Source organism: Heptranchias perlo, chromosome 30 (assembly GCF_035084215.1).
Source record: "Heptranchias perlo isolate sHepPer1 chromosome 30, sHepPer1.hap1, whole genome shotgun sequence".
NCBI classification, from domain to species: Eukaryota; Metazoa; Chordata; class Chondrichthyes; order Hexanchiformes; family Hexanchidae; genus Heptranchias; species Heptranchias perlo.
This window is the reverse complement of record NC_090354.1, coordinates 24522846-24537770: the sequence shown is the minus strand read 5'-3', so window position 1 is coordinate 24537770 and position 14925 is coordinate 24522846. Positions and strand designations below refer to the sequence as shown.

At 45.2% G+C, this 14925-nt stretch overlaps 1 protein-coding gene across 2 annotated transcripts in view; it reads right to left on the bottom strand.

Annotated features, from left to right (window-relative positions):
* Window positions 1-4081: 4081 nt before the first annotated feature.
* LOC137300170 (uncharacterized) overlaps window positions 4082-14925 on the bottom strand; it is a 52254-nt gene continuing 41410 nt past the window's right edge. For both annotated transcript variants that reach the window (XM_067969246.1, XM_067969247.1), the window contains 4 exons: window positions 8299-8372; window positions 8113-8173; window positions 7730-7887; window positions 4082-4213 (listed from right to left, as the gene is read on the bottom strand). In XM_067969246.1, the coding sequence (XP_067825347.1) occupies window positions 4186-4213; window positions 7730-7887; window positions 8113-8173; window positions 8299-8372 (321 nt within the window). In that variant the 3' untranslated portion in view covers window positions 4082-4185. The remainder of the gene's footprint in view (window positions 4214-7729; window positions 7888-8112; window positions 8174-8298; window positions 8373-14925) is intronic.

Genomic DNA, 14925 nt, shown 5'->3' with positions numbered 1-14925 from the left:
GAGGTGCACTGTGGCTGTAGTAATGGCTGGACCCACTTGAGAGCGTGCGCCAAGGTTCTCAGATGACGCACTAGAGGCCTTGGTACACGAGGTGAACGCACAAAGGGCCATCCTGTATCCGCAGAGTGGCAGGAGGCCCAGTCAAGTAGAGGCAAAAAAAGGGAAACAGGATTCTGCCTGTTTGGAACCCGAGTTGCAATTATCAGCCTCAGAACTGTAGCCGCAGTGTACATGCAGCCTTAGCAGATCTAAAATCAGCAATAATGAAAATTAAGTTGGGCTGCCTGGGAACTTTTAGACATTTACTTCAGATCAGTTACAATTGGGGTAATTTTGACTTTGGGTGATAGTGTAAATCAGGCGATATTGGGTCAGCCGCCCGTTATACATCTCTTCTGATTTTCATTCCCATTGAAGTCAATGGAAGTCAATGGGCGGCTGATCCAATATCGTCCTTGATTGACTTCCACATTCTCTCCCCCTCCCTCTATTGTGCTCTCTGTATTAATTTCCGTAAGTATTGTTAAAATATCTGAACAGCATCAGAAAATTGAATGATGCTCTCATCTACCAGCACAGGAAAGTAAATGTAGTTGTGACTGTAGCTATTTCCCATCAGTCAAACTGTAATGCACAAGTGGAAAATTTTAGCCTATATGGATTGTTCATAAACATTGCTTTGGTACATATGTCTCATTTCTGTACTTGCAATGAAGCATGCTTGGCTACAGTTTATCAATTACCAATTAATTATGTCTTTGTACAGAGGATGGATTCTGAAACCTGTAACTCTTTAATGTTAAATTAACCTTTTGGATGGTTTAGGAATCTCTCAATATTAGTTCACAATTAATCATTAGCAGTGCTGTAAAGCACCTCGATAATTCTTTCAATAGGGACAATTTTTAAAATTCATTCTTGGGATGTGGGTATCACTGGCAAGATCAGCATTCATTGCCCAACCCTTGTTGCCTTTGAAAAGGTGGTAGTGAGCTTTCTTCTTGAACCGCTGATGTCCATGTAGTGAAGGTGCTCCCACAGTGCTGTTAGGTAGTGAGATCTAGGATTTTGACTCAGTGACGATGAAGAAATGGTGATCTATGTCCAAGTCAGGATGGTGTGTGACAGAGGGAAACTAGAAGTTGATGGTGTTCTGATGCACCTGCTGCCCTTGTCCTTCAAGGTGATGGAGGTCACAGGTTTGGGAGGTGCTGCCGAAGAAGCCTTGCTGAAATGCATCCTGTAGATAATTCACACTGCAGTCACGTTACACTGGTGATGGAGAGGTTGAACGTTAGGCTAGTGGATAAAGTACGGATTAAGTGGACTGCATTGTAATGGATGGTGTCCGGCTTCTTGAGTGTTGTTGCAGTTGCACTCATCCAAGAAAGTGAAAAGTATTCCATCACACTCCTGACTTGTAGGTTCTATAGAGTTTAGCCATTTTACATTGATCACATTAAACTTCACCATAATTTTAACTTTTTATCTTGTATATACATGGTTTCAAGATGTTGTGTAGGCTGATTACTAAGTTGTGGAGAGCTTAGAGGCCAAATACCACACTCCCATCCAACTGTCGTCTCAGGCCCTGCAGGCCTGATAACTTGCTTACAGAAAATTAGCTTTCAGCGTAAAACCAAACTGAGTTTGCCATATATATATTGGACGAGACGAGGGAGTCACTTGGGGAAGTATCTATATTATAAAACATTTAAAGAAAGGGCGGGTGTCACAGCAAAAGAACATGACCTCCAGGGTCAGGGGAGGATACTTTTGTAGAAGAAAGATGAATGCAATTATCATTCATGATTGCATTGGTATTAAATTCTTTTGTCTGATATTGTAACAAGCATGTTGGGGAGAATTTTAAACCCCCAGAGCGGGTGGGAGTTAAATTCTTAAAAATGTGAAACCCGACCTCAAACAGCGGCGAATGTGCCTACTTCCGGTTTAACCGGGGCGAGTTGGGGGCTGGGCAAGTAACCTGCTCTCGAGAGGCGGGTCAGTCATTTTAATATGTTAATGTTGCTGCGTGCCTCAGATTTTACCAGACATTCAGATTTAACGGCTGCCTGCCGAGGTTCCCAGGGTTCGGGAAACCCAGCAGCTGAAGGGAGATGAGAATTGCCATATCCAGCGGGTAAGTGTTTTCCAGCACTGCTTGTGGGTCAGGAGGGGCAGGAGTGCTGCCCCCGGCCCCCCAAGCTAACCTGCCGCGATCTGATCCACGATTGGCTGAACACCCCTCCCCGTGATCTCTCCGAACCTCCCCACCATCTCTCCAGATCCCCTCCCCACGATCGGCTGACCCTCTCCCTGTGATCTCCGGACTCCTCCCTGCGATCTCCAGACCACTCCCTGCGATCTCCAGACCACTCCCTGCGATCTCCAGACCCCGTCCCTGCGATCGGCCGCCCACCGCGATCTCACCCTCCCTCCTCTCTGGTCCCTGGCTGCGGCCTTCTAGTGCACACCTTCCTGCCCGAGAGCCAGCCAGCCTCTCAATCTGCCGGGTGGGAAACGGAGAAAAAAATTCAAATGAGGTCCTGCCGTTAAATTTGGCAGGACCTCCATATGTCCTGGCTGCTGGCAGTCGCCCCTGCTCCCTCCCTGCAAATATTGGGGCCGTTATCCATGGGTTAACGCCTTTGTTAAAATCATAACAGAGGAGTTTATTACTAACATTGCATAGCATGGTTTCAACCCCAAAGACTCTACCAAGGTAGGCCATCTTTCTATTAACTTGTTAAGGACTGTCTGACTATACTGTGTACAGTATAAATAAAACAAAGACCCTTAAAATCTGCAGGGTCCAGTGGTGCACATCTGGCGTAAATTGGCCAGGAGTGCAGCGAAGCAGGTGGGAACCCCAAACATGCCCCCTGATGTTGGGGGGTGGGCGGGCTGGGGAGGAAGGCATTCCTATGCCAGGAACTTCCTCAGCTCTGACCTCCCTTCTGTCAAGCACCTTGTTCCACTGGCACTCAAGTGGTGAATGTGGGGCTCACCTGAGGGTCCGGCCTTGGAAATAATTGCCTGGATGTCTGTAGAATCAGCCCCCTTCCAAGGGAGGGGGGGAACAATCAGTCCTTAAAATAATTTAATTAGCCGGCAGCTGAACTAGCAGCTGTCCAGCACTGCGTTTCCTGTCCCCTCCTCCTTCTGACAGATGCGCATAGCAGCACGGGTGCTGGCTAGTGATAATCTAATTTGGTAACCCCCCCACCATGGCACTTAAGCTATGGAACAGCTCCGCGGATTTTCAGGGTCAACATTTAGCAACAATCTAAAAAATTAGCCAACTACTGTAATTTGGACCACCCTGTGTTTATTATACTCTTTAATTGAAATAATACACGTTACTGGTTATAGAGTCATCTTGTGGAAGAAAATAGTTTCACCTTTGCCTAATTGATGACATTGAGTAATAGTCTTCAGTAACTGATGTTTGTGGACAATAGACCAGAATATATGACTGGTGGCATAAGCAGGCTACTGTCTTCACAAAATGGATGAGAATAGTTCCATTTGTGAAATAAATTCAGCTTAATGATGTAACAAAACATACATTGACCACAGTTTGAGCTGTACATAGCAAACTATTACTCCTACACTTGTAGACGTGACCTCGTGTGCAGTAGCCTCAACCTTTGGGTGTGGTACATTGTAACTCACTCTTTCAGGTCAGCAGTTTACCACTGCGACACTTAACTGCAGTCAATATTTACATATATTTTTACACAAATTATTAAATAATGGTGAAGTTATATTTGAGAGATTTTCATGAAATATACTGTCTTAAAGGCTATAATAGACAAAGTTAAGCTGTGGCTGTATAAAGTGAATGCTGCTGTGCATGGCTTGTTATTCTACTGTTTATTATCAGACAGTAGTATTTTTATATTTCATACTTATTTTAAATCTTTTATTTTTTGAAGCTGAAACTGTAAGAACTGTTATTCACCAGTGATATATAGTAGACATTTCTGCAGGTGGTTACATCACAATAACAGTTTCAATTCTTGCTTATAAAGTACAAATTATTTTTGTATTATAAAACTATTAATTGACAAGTGTTAGCACATTATTTTATTAAAAAAAGAATTCTTCTCAAACAAAGTATTTGGCTCTTTGAAAGATGCTCCTTGTGAAGCTAATGTGTTGCTTTTTCTAAAGGGGTCCTTATGGAGTCCTGGCATCAGAGGGTTCACTACAATAAAGCAAACCTCTAGTTAAAGAAAGGACTTCCGTATCGACAAAAGCATAACCATGTTCTAGTAAATAGAGTACTAACATTTCTTAAGTACAGCAATGCAAAATGCTGGCTTGACATGTTAAATAAAATGTAAAATACATGTATTTTTCAGTCCCATTTATCCCGTATTCTTCTTTCTCTTTTTTCTTGTCAGCTAGGCTCTCTCACCTAGGAGTCCAAGGGTGGTAGGTTCAAGCCCCACTACATATGTGACCTACCTCGGTTGATACTTCAGTGCAGTTTGAAGGAATGCTGCATTTTTGGAAGTACTGCATTTTGGATGAGACATCAAGTCTGCATTCTCAGGTGGATGTAAAACCCCATGGTACTATTTGGAGAAGAGCAAGGAACTCTTCTTGTGTCCTGGCCAACATTTTTCCATTTGATCAACACCACTAAAAACAGTTTACCTGGTCATTAATCATTTGTTCTTTATGGGATTTTGCTTCATGCAAATTGGCTGCTATGTTTGTCTGTGTAGCACAATGGCTATATGGAAGTAATCCATCTGTAAAGCACTTTGGGTTGTTCTGAGGCCATCCCAAAGCTAATGGGTCTAGAAAGGTAGTTCTGTGATAAAAGGGAGCATGCTCCCAGCTAAGAGCATGGAATCACTCCTTAGGTAATCTCATACCAAGAGGACCAATACTGCAGATATGAAAAAATGCAAAATGTACCCTATTCCTTAGATGATGGTGTGTGAGAGTAAAAAACAAAGAACTTTTTTTAGGATGGAGGCTGGACTTTATTTTACCTGAATGTGAACAACGGAAATTATGAAATTGTGTCATGTACAGCATCTGTCAATAAATAAATACTATTAAAACAGACCAATTCAAGTTTCAGGATGCCGTGGACAAATAAAGGGATTTGGAGCAAACTAAAGAAAGAACTTGGATTGATATAGTGCCTTTCGCAACCACAGGACGTCCCAAAACATTTTACAGTAAATTAATTACTTTTGAAGTGCTGTCACCGTTGTAACGTGGGATTGAAGAAGAGAGCATGTGGAGCCTGTAGGTATGATAAAAATAACAAAAATAAAAGAGAATATGAGAAAATAAGGAAAAAGGTTAAGAGAGGGATGAGGAGACGGAATTAGGAGGGAATCTTGAAAAATATTAAAAAGAACAGTAAAGTATCCTACAAATATATCAGTAAAAAGAGAATTCTTAAATTAGAGTTGGGACCCCTGAGAGTAGAGGATAAATAGAAATTGGTGGGGATACTTAACAAGTGCTTCAGTGTTTACAAAACAGAAGGATATTGGGGAAGAGATAAATCCTGAATTAGTTAAAAGCGAGATGAGAGATATTACAAAAACATTAAATGAAAGTATTAGAGTAGTTTATTAAGCTAAAGAAGGACAAAGTGCTGTGACCTGATGGGATACATTCAAGGGTCCTGAGGGAAATGGGGGACGAAATAGCAGAGACTCTAGAAATTATGGTCCCGATAATAACGGGGAGTCGGGGAGGGTATGGGGTAGGCCAAAATCATCCGAAGAACTTGGCAAGGCCAATCTTAATAGCAGGGCCTCATTAGCATATTGTACGGCCGCCTCCCGCCCGGCAGCTGGCCAAATTAATAGCCTGGCCGGTGGGCGAGAGGGAGCGCTGGCAGTAGGAGGCCACCCCAAGGACTCGTGGCGATGGTCCCTGGACATCGGGAAGGAAGCATCAACTCCGGGTCGCGATCAGGAGGGCTGGGGGGAGTCTTGCGATCGGGAGGGGTGGGAGGAGGCTGGCAATTGGGAGGGGTGGGGGGGAGGCTGGCGATTGGGAGGACTGGGGTGAGTATCTGTTATGGTACCGCTTCTGTTCACTGCATATAACAATGGTTTGGATATGGGGCTAGAGGGAGTGGTGTCCCAGTTTTCAGATAATGCTGAAACAGGAGGCATAGTAAATAATTCTGAGGACCAAAGGAAATTACAAGAGGATACTAAAAAGATGGTAGAATGGTTAAAAAAAAGGTAAATGAAACGCAATGTCAGCAAATGTGAGATGATACATTTTGGTAAAAAAAAAGTAGTAATTATATTTTGAATGAGTGAAGGCTGGGACTGGAGGCACGACCAGTGCTGGGAGCTCGCGCCAAGTATGCTCATGAGGCCCGAGGATCAATTTCTATCGATCCTCGGGCCTCTTGGTTCAGGTGCATGTTGGTCGTGTAGCACCGAGTCTGGGCCCGGAAACAGGCCCAGACAAAAATCTACCCCATTAAGTCTCATCTCTCTGAAGATGTGTTCTCTACTGCACCAAGGAGGCAATAATCATGATTAATGGGCTGGATAGGTAAATTGTAATGCTGTCACAAAGAGCCCTATCCCCAGAACCAATATCCCAAGATCCAACGACTCACTTTCCTGCTAATCAGGTGGGGGATGATAAATGTGGGTAATATTTATTAGATATAGTAGGAGTCAGTTGCAGAATAATTTTTTTCGGCACTGCTTCAACAGCAATCCTTAGCCCCAATTTCAGAACATCTCTCTCTCTCTACATTGCACCAGTATGATATTTATGCTTTCCAGTCCTTATGGCCGCACTGTGATAGACTGCTGATGTAATATTCTTAAGGCATGCTATCCTTGATAAAAGCATGACTCCTGGTGACTTCCTCATTAAAATCTTCTCTATTTTCCCCACTGAGTCTTTGCATTGCATGACTCCTCCTTTACTACCTCACTCCCACCACTTCTGAAACCCTCACCCATGCCTTCATTGTCTTTTGTCTCAACTTCTCCAGTGCTCTCCTTGCTAGCCTTCCCAAGGCCTCCCTTTAACCTACACAAACTCATCTAAAAGGCCGTTCATTCCTCCATCACCCCGTTCTCTCTGAACTCGATTTGCTCCTTGTGTCCCAGCATATTCATTGGAAATTCTTGACCTTTTTTATAAACCGCTTCATGGCATTGTGGTAAACTACTTCAGCAATCACCTCTGTTGTTTATCCTAGCTCACACTCTCTGTTTTACAATTCTGCTCTACTGCGTATTTTCCCCACCCTCTGCTCAACTATTAGTGATAAAGCCTTCAATCGTAATGGGGTAGTTTTTGAACTTGCCATCAAGGCGATGACATCCATTGAAAAGAATGTAAATGAAAATTAGGCAGTTTCTATAAGAGGCAGCTGATCCGCAGCATCAGTTGTACACTGAGGTGGCAAGGTGAAAATCTACCCCAATATCACTCCCTAAAGGAATATGCTTTTTAACCTCATCAACCATGTCTCCCAACTCCTGCTTGGTGTCTGGATTCTTCCCTTCTTCCAAAGGCACTATATAAGGCTAAATTGGTATTGTACAAACTTCTGCTGTTCTATTTGGTTGATTACATTTCAGTCTTATAACCATTCCCTAGTAGAAAGTAAACTAAACGTAATATTAGAAATAGTGGTGCAGGATTAAATTCACATTTTTGACAGCAGCGGTTGATAGATTCACACTGTCTGCAAGATTTAGTTTACCTCAAATTAGCTCTGCTAAATACTTCTTCCTCATCTGAGGAGTCTTTGTAATGTGACCCATGACCCATTGATTTCTTACGAACTGAATCCAGTGGCTGGTACAAATCTTGAAGCCAAAGTGGCTTTGGAAGCTCCGCGTCATCATCCAACAGGGGTGCCTGATAAATGCAATAATTTCAGTTCAGTTAGATAAAAGTGAATCATTGACTAAAAATTTAAATAATATCTTTCTGGGGCAATATTTTGCTCTGTTTGCTAATTTTATTTAATAAATTGATGCGAAGTTAAAGAAAGGAGAACTGCTTTATACATCTATTTCCACACTAAAATTAGCGAATGGAAGTAAAAAATAACCAGTGCCTTTCTTTCAACTGAAATGTTACCTGTTGTGAATCTTTTGCTGAGCTCTTCTTGGTTATTCGATCTGTAACTTTCTTCAGAGGGCTGTATGCACAAAACACACAGAACTGTTGACATTTCTATGAGTTTGTTTTACATAAAAAGACATGGGTTGTGAAAGTCAGGACGGAACATTACATTTCATAACTTAGTGCAAACGGAATGTTTACCTCTTGGACTGCTTCTTACAACTAGCATCTCCCGTAGCAAAAGGCGTCTTTGATTCCGACCTTTGAGAGCAAATCTAATATCAAAAATGAAAATGTTAAAAGAGAACAAAGACAATAACTCAGTTATGTTCAGAACATAAGATCAAAAAGAAAAGCATACAGCATGAGAGTTTTAAAACAAAATTATATAAAAAGCAATAATCCAAATGCAAAATTGAAAATGAATTATCCAATTTTGCATTCCATCACATGCCAGGATTGCATATTGGAATATTGGGTGTGGAGGATTAATTTAACCGAACAGAAACTTGGGCGGCCTGCGTAATAGGCACAACATCCTCTGTGCCCAATATTGCAATATGTGCTCCCAACCTGCAATGCTCTGCACCAGGAGTGCAAAAATGCAAAATATGCCCATGTGTATTTGTCTACATTTCGGATGCCACTTGTTCATTTTTGTATTATATATTTTCTCATTTTTCACAGTCTGAATGATATTATACCAAGTATTTGCCTTTAAAGTTAGTTTAAAATCTCACAAATGCATGTAGTGTTTTTCTTATTTTTTTATTGGCGTTATTCAGTCATGTGATAAATGCATCAATTCAGCTTCTAGCTGTACCACTGGTTTATGAGAAACCAGGTACCAAACCTTACTTCGACTTGTTTGGCTCATTCACTTGTTGATTCCATCTATCGTCCCTCCATTCCTGCTCCCCGGCCAGTTCTCCACTTCTGCACATTTCCTTTGTTTCTAGATCTGGGACTCTGCTCTACTCCTGGACATAACCTTGGCCATGTTTTGGCCCACCTGCTCTGGTCCTTTTCCTTGCTCCCCCAACCCTGTGTTCAAGTCCCAGCCACTTCTTAGGCCAGGCCTGTACATCACTGCTGGGTGTACTCTGGTTCCTTGGGCCTGGCAACTGCTTTGCTCACCATCTTTATAGGGCTAGGGCTTGGCTCAGCACTATGTCCCTAGTAACTCCCCTCCACTCCCCACACAGACCTCAGTGCCCCTGAATGCAGCCAGATCCTAGTCACCAAATATTCTGTCTGATCACAACCATATCCACACAGTATTCCACTCCTGAACTTGCCTTCCACTTCTGCTTTTGGGCCTGTTCTTAATTCCCTATCTAAACCTCACAGCACTGTAACTCACTCTTGTGATTTTTTACCCCACCACCATTTTCTCAAAGCTATTTTGTGAACATATTAATATCTTATTGCCAAAAACGTTTGCAAACATTTAGGGTCACACAGTGATTCAGCAGCCATGCAAAATATAATGGCCTAGAAATTTGGGCGTGCTATTTTTGGCCCTGATATTGGACTTTGGATCTCATTTCCACAAAGTGGGTGAGCTGCAGAGAGTAAGAGGCAGCTCACCCAGCGAAGAGTCGCTGAAGATCGTGCCACTGTGATACTAGCAGTGGCCCTCAGGTGAGTGAGGAAGGGGAACGACCAGTGGCCGGGAGTGGTTTCGCTAGCTGGGGGGAGGGATCGCTGGCTGGGTAGGAGGAGGGGGTTGGCTAGCCAGGTGTGGGGGGGGAGGTGAGGGTCGCTAGCCGGGGTGGTGCGAGGGCGATCGTGGCTGGTGGAAGCAATTCTTGGCTCTGGGTGGGCAATTGATAGCCAGGAGGGAGTGAACGATGGGGGCGGGGGGGGGGGGCGGCGGCAGGGGGGTGCAATTGGACCTTGGGAATGAAATCGGGACTTAGGTCAGGGAGCGATCGGTGACTGGGTCAAAGGCACTGGTGGCTAGCTGAGACGGGGGGGGGGGGGGGGGGGTGGGGGGCACGCGTGGACAGAGAGGTCCACGTTCTTCAAATGTGGGTCTGAGAGCAGCATTCCTGCCCTTCCACATTCAGGTAAGTAAGGGGGCCTTTCTGCTGGTTAGCACCATGCTACGCTGTCCGAGTTGAGCATGTGGTGAGTGAATCACTGGGGTGAGAAGCGCAGGACCCTAATTTAAATAAATTATTCCCATATTCCCACCGTTGAATGTTCTGGCACCAGTGCAACCACCATATCCAATATAGCGGGCAGTGCACTTCTGGCCGAAAATGTGTGCTCGCTTCCTGCCCATCATATTGGAGGCTGAGGAGACTGTTTTGCGCCCAAAGAACGGGCGCTGTCCTGCGTGGTCAAATTTCTAGGCCAATAAATCTTGACAGTGTTAGAGCATTACAGATGACCTAAGTGCAAAAGTAACAACGTGCCATCTGTTCTCTTGATGAAACAAGAAGAACCCATGGAAGAAGACGTCAGTATGTCACGTGAAGAAACTGGTGAGTCACATGGAGCTGACTGGTCCATCATGCAGAAAGGCCAGTATGTAGGGTTGCCAACATTGGTTGGATGCATTCCGGGAAGTTTCATCACATAGCTTTCCACCTCCAACGTCCCCACTCCCGTGCTTCCATCATTGGTTGCCCGACACACCATCCTTCCCGTGCCAATTGGAAAGCGAACAGACTCTTTGTTACCTGACTGGATGATTCTTGACTGTCAGTCAAATAGCCTTTTTCCATCTTCAATATTTTCATAACAAGTAAACAAAAGTGTTCAAAGAATATGAACAAAACTAAATTTTGTTTTCTCCCTGGTTGCATGCAGCAGTGTCTGGAGATTAATCTTTAATTTCTGGAAACTCCAGGACAATCCTGGAGGGTTGGCAACCTTACCAGTACATGACAGGAAGAGACTGGTTCCTCTCATCCAGCCAAAATTAGGTTCAGAACAGTTTGCTCAACATTTACACCTGAAACAAACGCAAGCCCAGAAATATGGATCATCAAAGCTTGCAATGAGTTTGAGGGGAGAGCGCAGATGCGATACAGAGCACAGGTGAAGCAGGCAGCACTGGTAAGTAGGAAAAGGTTGGACTGGTACTAGGGAGAAGGTTCGTCATGGCCACTGGCCTGCTTGAGTTGCTTTCAAATGGAGGATGTTATATAAGCATGAAAATGTCAGCCAGCCACTGAAATCGTGCACTACAAGCTGATGTAGATAAATTAGGTAGTTCACTATCCAAGTTTCTGCAGTCATAAGCAACGTGGTCTGCACAGCACTCTTTTTTTTTCGTTCATGGGATGTGGGCGTCGCTGGCGAGGCCAGCATTTATTGCCTATCCCTAATTGCCCATGAGAAGGTGGTGGTGAGCCGCCTCCTTGAACCGCTGCAGTCCGTGTGGTGAAGGTTCTCCCACAGTGCTGTTAGGAAGGGAGTTCCAGGATTTTGACCCAGCGATGATGAAGGAACGGCGATATATTTCCAAGTCGGGATGGTGTGTGACTTGGAGGGGAACGTGCAGGTGGTGTTGTTCCCATGTGTCTGCTGCCCTGGTCCTTCTAGGTGAAGGCCACTGACCACTTGACAATTGATATGGAGATCTGAGTAGCGCAAATAAAAGACACAGTAGAAGCATCCCTGATAAATGCTCCCATTGATGTTGTTGAGGCATACATGTGATAATGGCCAGCTTCAATGTGCTTGGAGACAGAAACCAGACAACCCTGATCAGGATTCAGGGACTATATTTCAGCTCAAAGATCTGTGCTCAATTCGATCAGTGGCCTATGTGAGGACTTATCCTCCAGCAGGATTATGTGTGGAGTAGCACAGGAACAGGTGATTGGCTCTGAAATCGATACTGGTCTCTGCATAAGTGACAAGAAACACTCCAAAAGCTTCCAGGTCTTCACAATAAGTGCATTGTAGGGCAGTCTTGGCACAGATGAAAGGCCTCTGGACTATTAGCACAAGGAGGTAAATAGGCAATCACAATGGCAAGGCCATCTCACAAGCCATTCAGCATAACCTTCAATTATAGGTTCACTTAGAAGGCCATGATTTAAAGAACAGCACAGCAGTACATGAAGCACTAGGGGACAGTACCATAGCACATCATATGTTGATCATACTTACACTGTACACACAATTTTTTTTAATTCATTCATCAGACATGGGTGTCGCTGGCAAGGCCATCATTTATTGCCCATACCTAATTGCCCTTGAGAAGGTGTTGGTGAGCCGCCTTCTTGAACTGCTGCAGTCCGTGTGATGAAGGTTCTCCAACAGTGCTGTTAGGTAGGGAGTTCCAGGATTTTGACCCAGTAATGATGAAGGAACGGCAATATATTTGCAAGTCGTGATGGTGTGTGACTTGGAGGGGAATGTGCAGGTGGTGTTGTTCCCATGTGCCTGCTGCCCTTGTCCTTCTAGGTGGTAGAGGTCGCAGGTTTGGGAGGTGCTATCGAAGAAGCCTTGGCGAGTTGCTGCATTGCATCCTGTGGATGGTACACACTGCAGCCACGGTGCGCCGGTGGTGGAGGGAGTGAATGTTTAGGGTGGTGGATGGGGTGCCAATCAAGCGGGCTGCTTTGTCCTGGATGGTGTCGAGCTTCTTGAGTGTTGTTGGAGCTGCACTCATCCAGGCAAGTGGAGAGTATTCCATCACACTCCTGACTTGTGCCTTGTAGATGGTGGAAAGGCTTTGAGGAGTCAGGAGGTGAGTCACTCATTGCAGATTACCCAGCCTTTGACCTGCTCTTGCAGCCACAGTATTTATGTGGCTGGTCCTGTTACGTTTCTGGTCAATGGTGACCTCCAGGATGTTGATGGTGGGGGGTTCGGCGATGGCAATGCCACTGAATGTCAAGGGGAGATGGTTAGACTCTCTTGTTGGAGATAGTCATTGCCTGGCACTTGTCTGGCGTGAATGTTACTTGCCACTTATCAGCCCAAGCCTAGATGTTGTCCAGGTCTTGCTGCATACGGGCATGGACTGCTTCATTATCTGAGGGGTTGCGAATGGAACTGAACACTGTGTAATCATCAGTGAACATCCCCATTTCTGACATGTAAAAGCAGAACACTTCAGTTGTACACTGATATCTGGCCTTTTAATTCCCTCATCTGAAAGGCATGCACCAGTATTAGGTATACAAACAAAGCATATGCAGGTGGCAGGGGTAAACCTCATGGCCCGGCATATTCCTCACTCTACCATTACCAACAAGCCAGGGGATCAACCCTGGTTCAATGAGGAGTGTAGAAGAGCATGCCAGGAGCAGCACCAGGCGTACCTAAAAATGAGGTGCCAACCTGGTGAAGCTACAACTCAGGACTACATGCATGCTAAACAGCGGAAGCAACATGCTATAGACAGACCTAAGCGATTCCACAACCAACGGATCAGATCAAAGCTCTGCAGTCCTGCCACATCCAGTCGTGAATGGTGGTGGACAATTAAACAACTAACGGGAGGAGGAGGCTCTGCAAACATCCCCATTCTCAATGATGGCGGAGTCCAGCACGTGAGTGCAAAAGACAAGGCTGAAGCGTTTGCAACCATCTTCAGCCAGAAGTGCCGAGTGGATGATCCATCTCAGCCTCCTCCCAATATCCCCACCATCACGGAAGCCAGTCTTCGGCCAATTCGATTCACTCCACGTGATATCAAGAAACGGCTGAGTGCACTGGATACAGCAAAGGCTATGGGCCCCGACAACATCCCAGCTGTAGTGCTGAAGACTTGTGCTCCAGAACTAGCTGCGCCTCTAGCCAAGCTGTTCCAGTACAGCTACAACACTGGCATCTACCCGACAATGTGGAAAATTGCCCAGGTATGTCCTGTCCACAAAAAGCAGGACAAATCCAATCCGGCCAATTACCGCCCCATCAGTCTACTCTCAATCATCAGCAAAATGATGGAAGGTGTCGTCGACAGTGCTATCAAACGGCACTTACTCACCAATAACCTGCTCACCGATGCTCAGTTTGGGTTCCGCCAGGACCACTCGGCTCCAGACCTCATTACAGCCTTGGTCCAAACATGGACAAAAGAGCTGAATTCCAGAGGTGAGGTGAGAGTGACTGCCCTTGACATCAAGGCAGCATTTGACCGAGTGTGGCACCAAGGAGCCCTAGTAAAATTGAAGTCAATGGGAATCAGGGGGAAAACTCTCCAGTGGCTGGAGTCATACCTAGCACAAAGGAAGATGGTAGTGGTTGTTGGAGGCCAATCATCTCAGCCCCAGGGCATTGCTGCAGGAGTTCCTCAGGGCAGTGTCCTAGGCCCAACCATCTTCAGCTGCTTCATCAATGACCTTCCCTCCATCATAAGGTCAGAAATGGGGATGTTCGCTGATGACTGCACAGTGTTCAGTTCCATTCGCAACCCCTCAGATAATGAAGCAGTCCGAGCCTGCATGCAGCAAGACCTGGACAACATCCAGGCTTGGGCTCATAAGTGGCAAGTAACATTCGCGCCAGATAAATGCCAGGCAATGACCATCTCCAACAAGAGAGAGTCTAACCACCTCCCCTTGACATTCAACGGCATTACCATCGCCGAATCCCCCACCATCAACATCCTGGGGGTCACCATTGACCAGAAACTTAACTGGACCAGCCATATAAATACTGTGGCTATGAGAGCAGGTCAGAGGCTGGGTATTCTGCGGCGAGTGACTCACCTCCTGACTCCCCAAAGCCTTTCCACCATCTACAAGGCACAAGTTAGGAGTGTGATGGAATACTCTCCACTTGCCTGGATGAGTGCAGCTCCAACAACACTCAAGAAGCTCGACACCATCCAAGATAAAGCAGCCCGCTTGATTG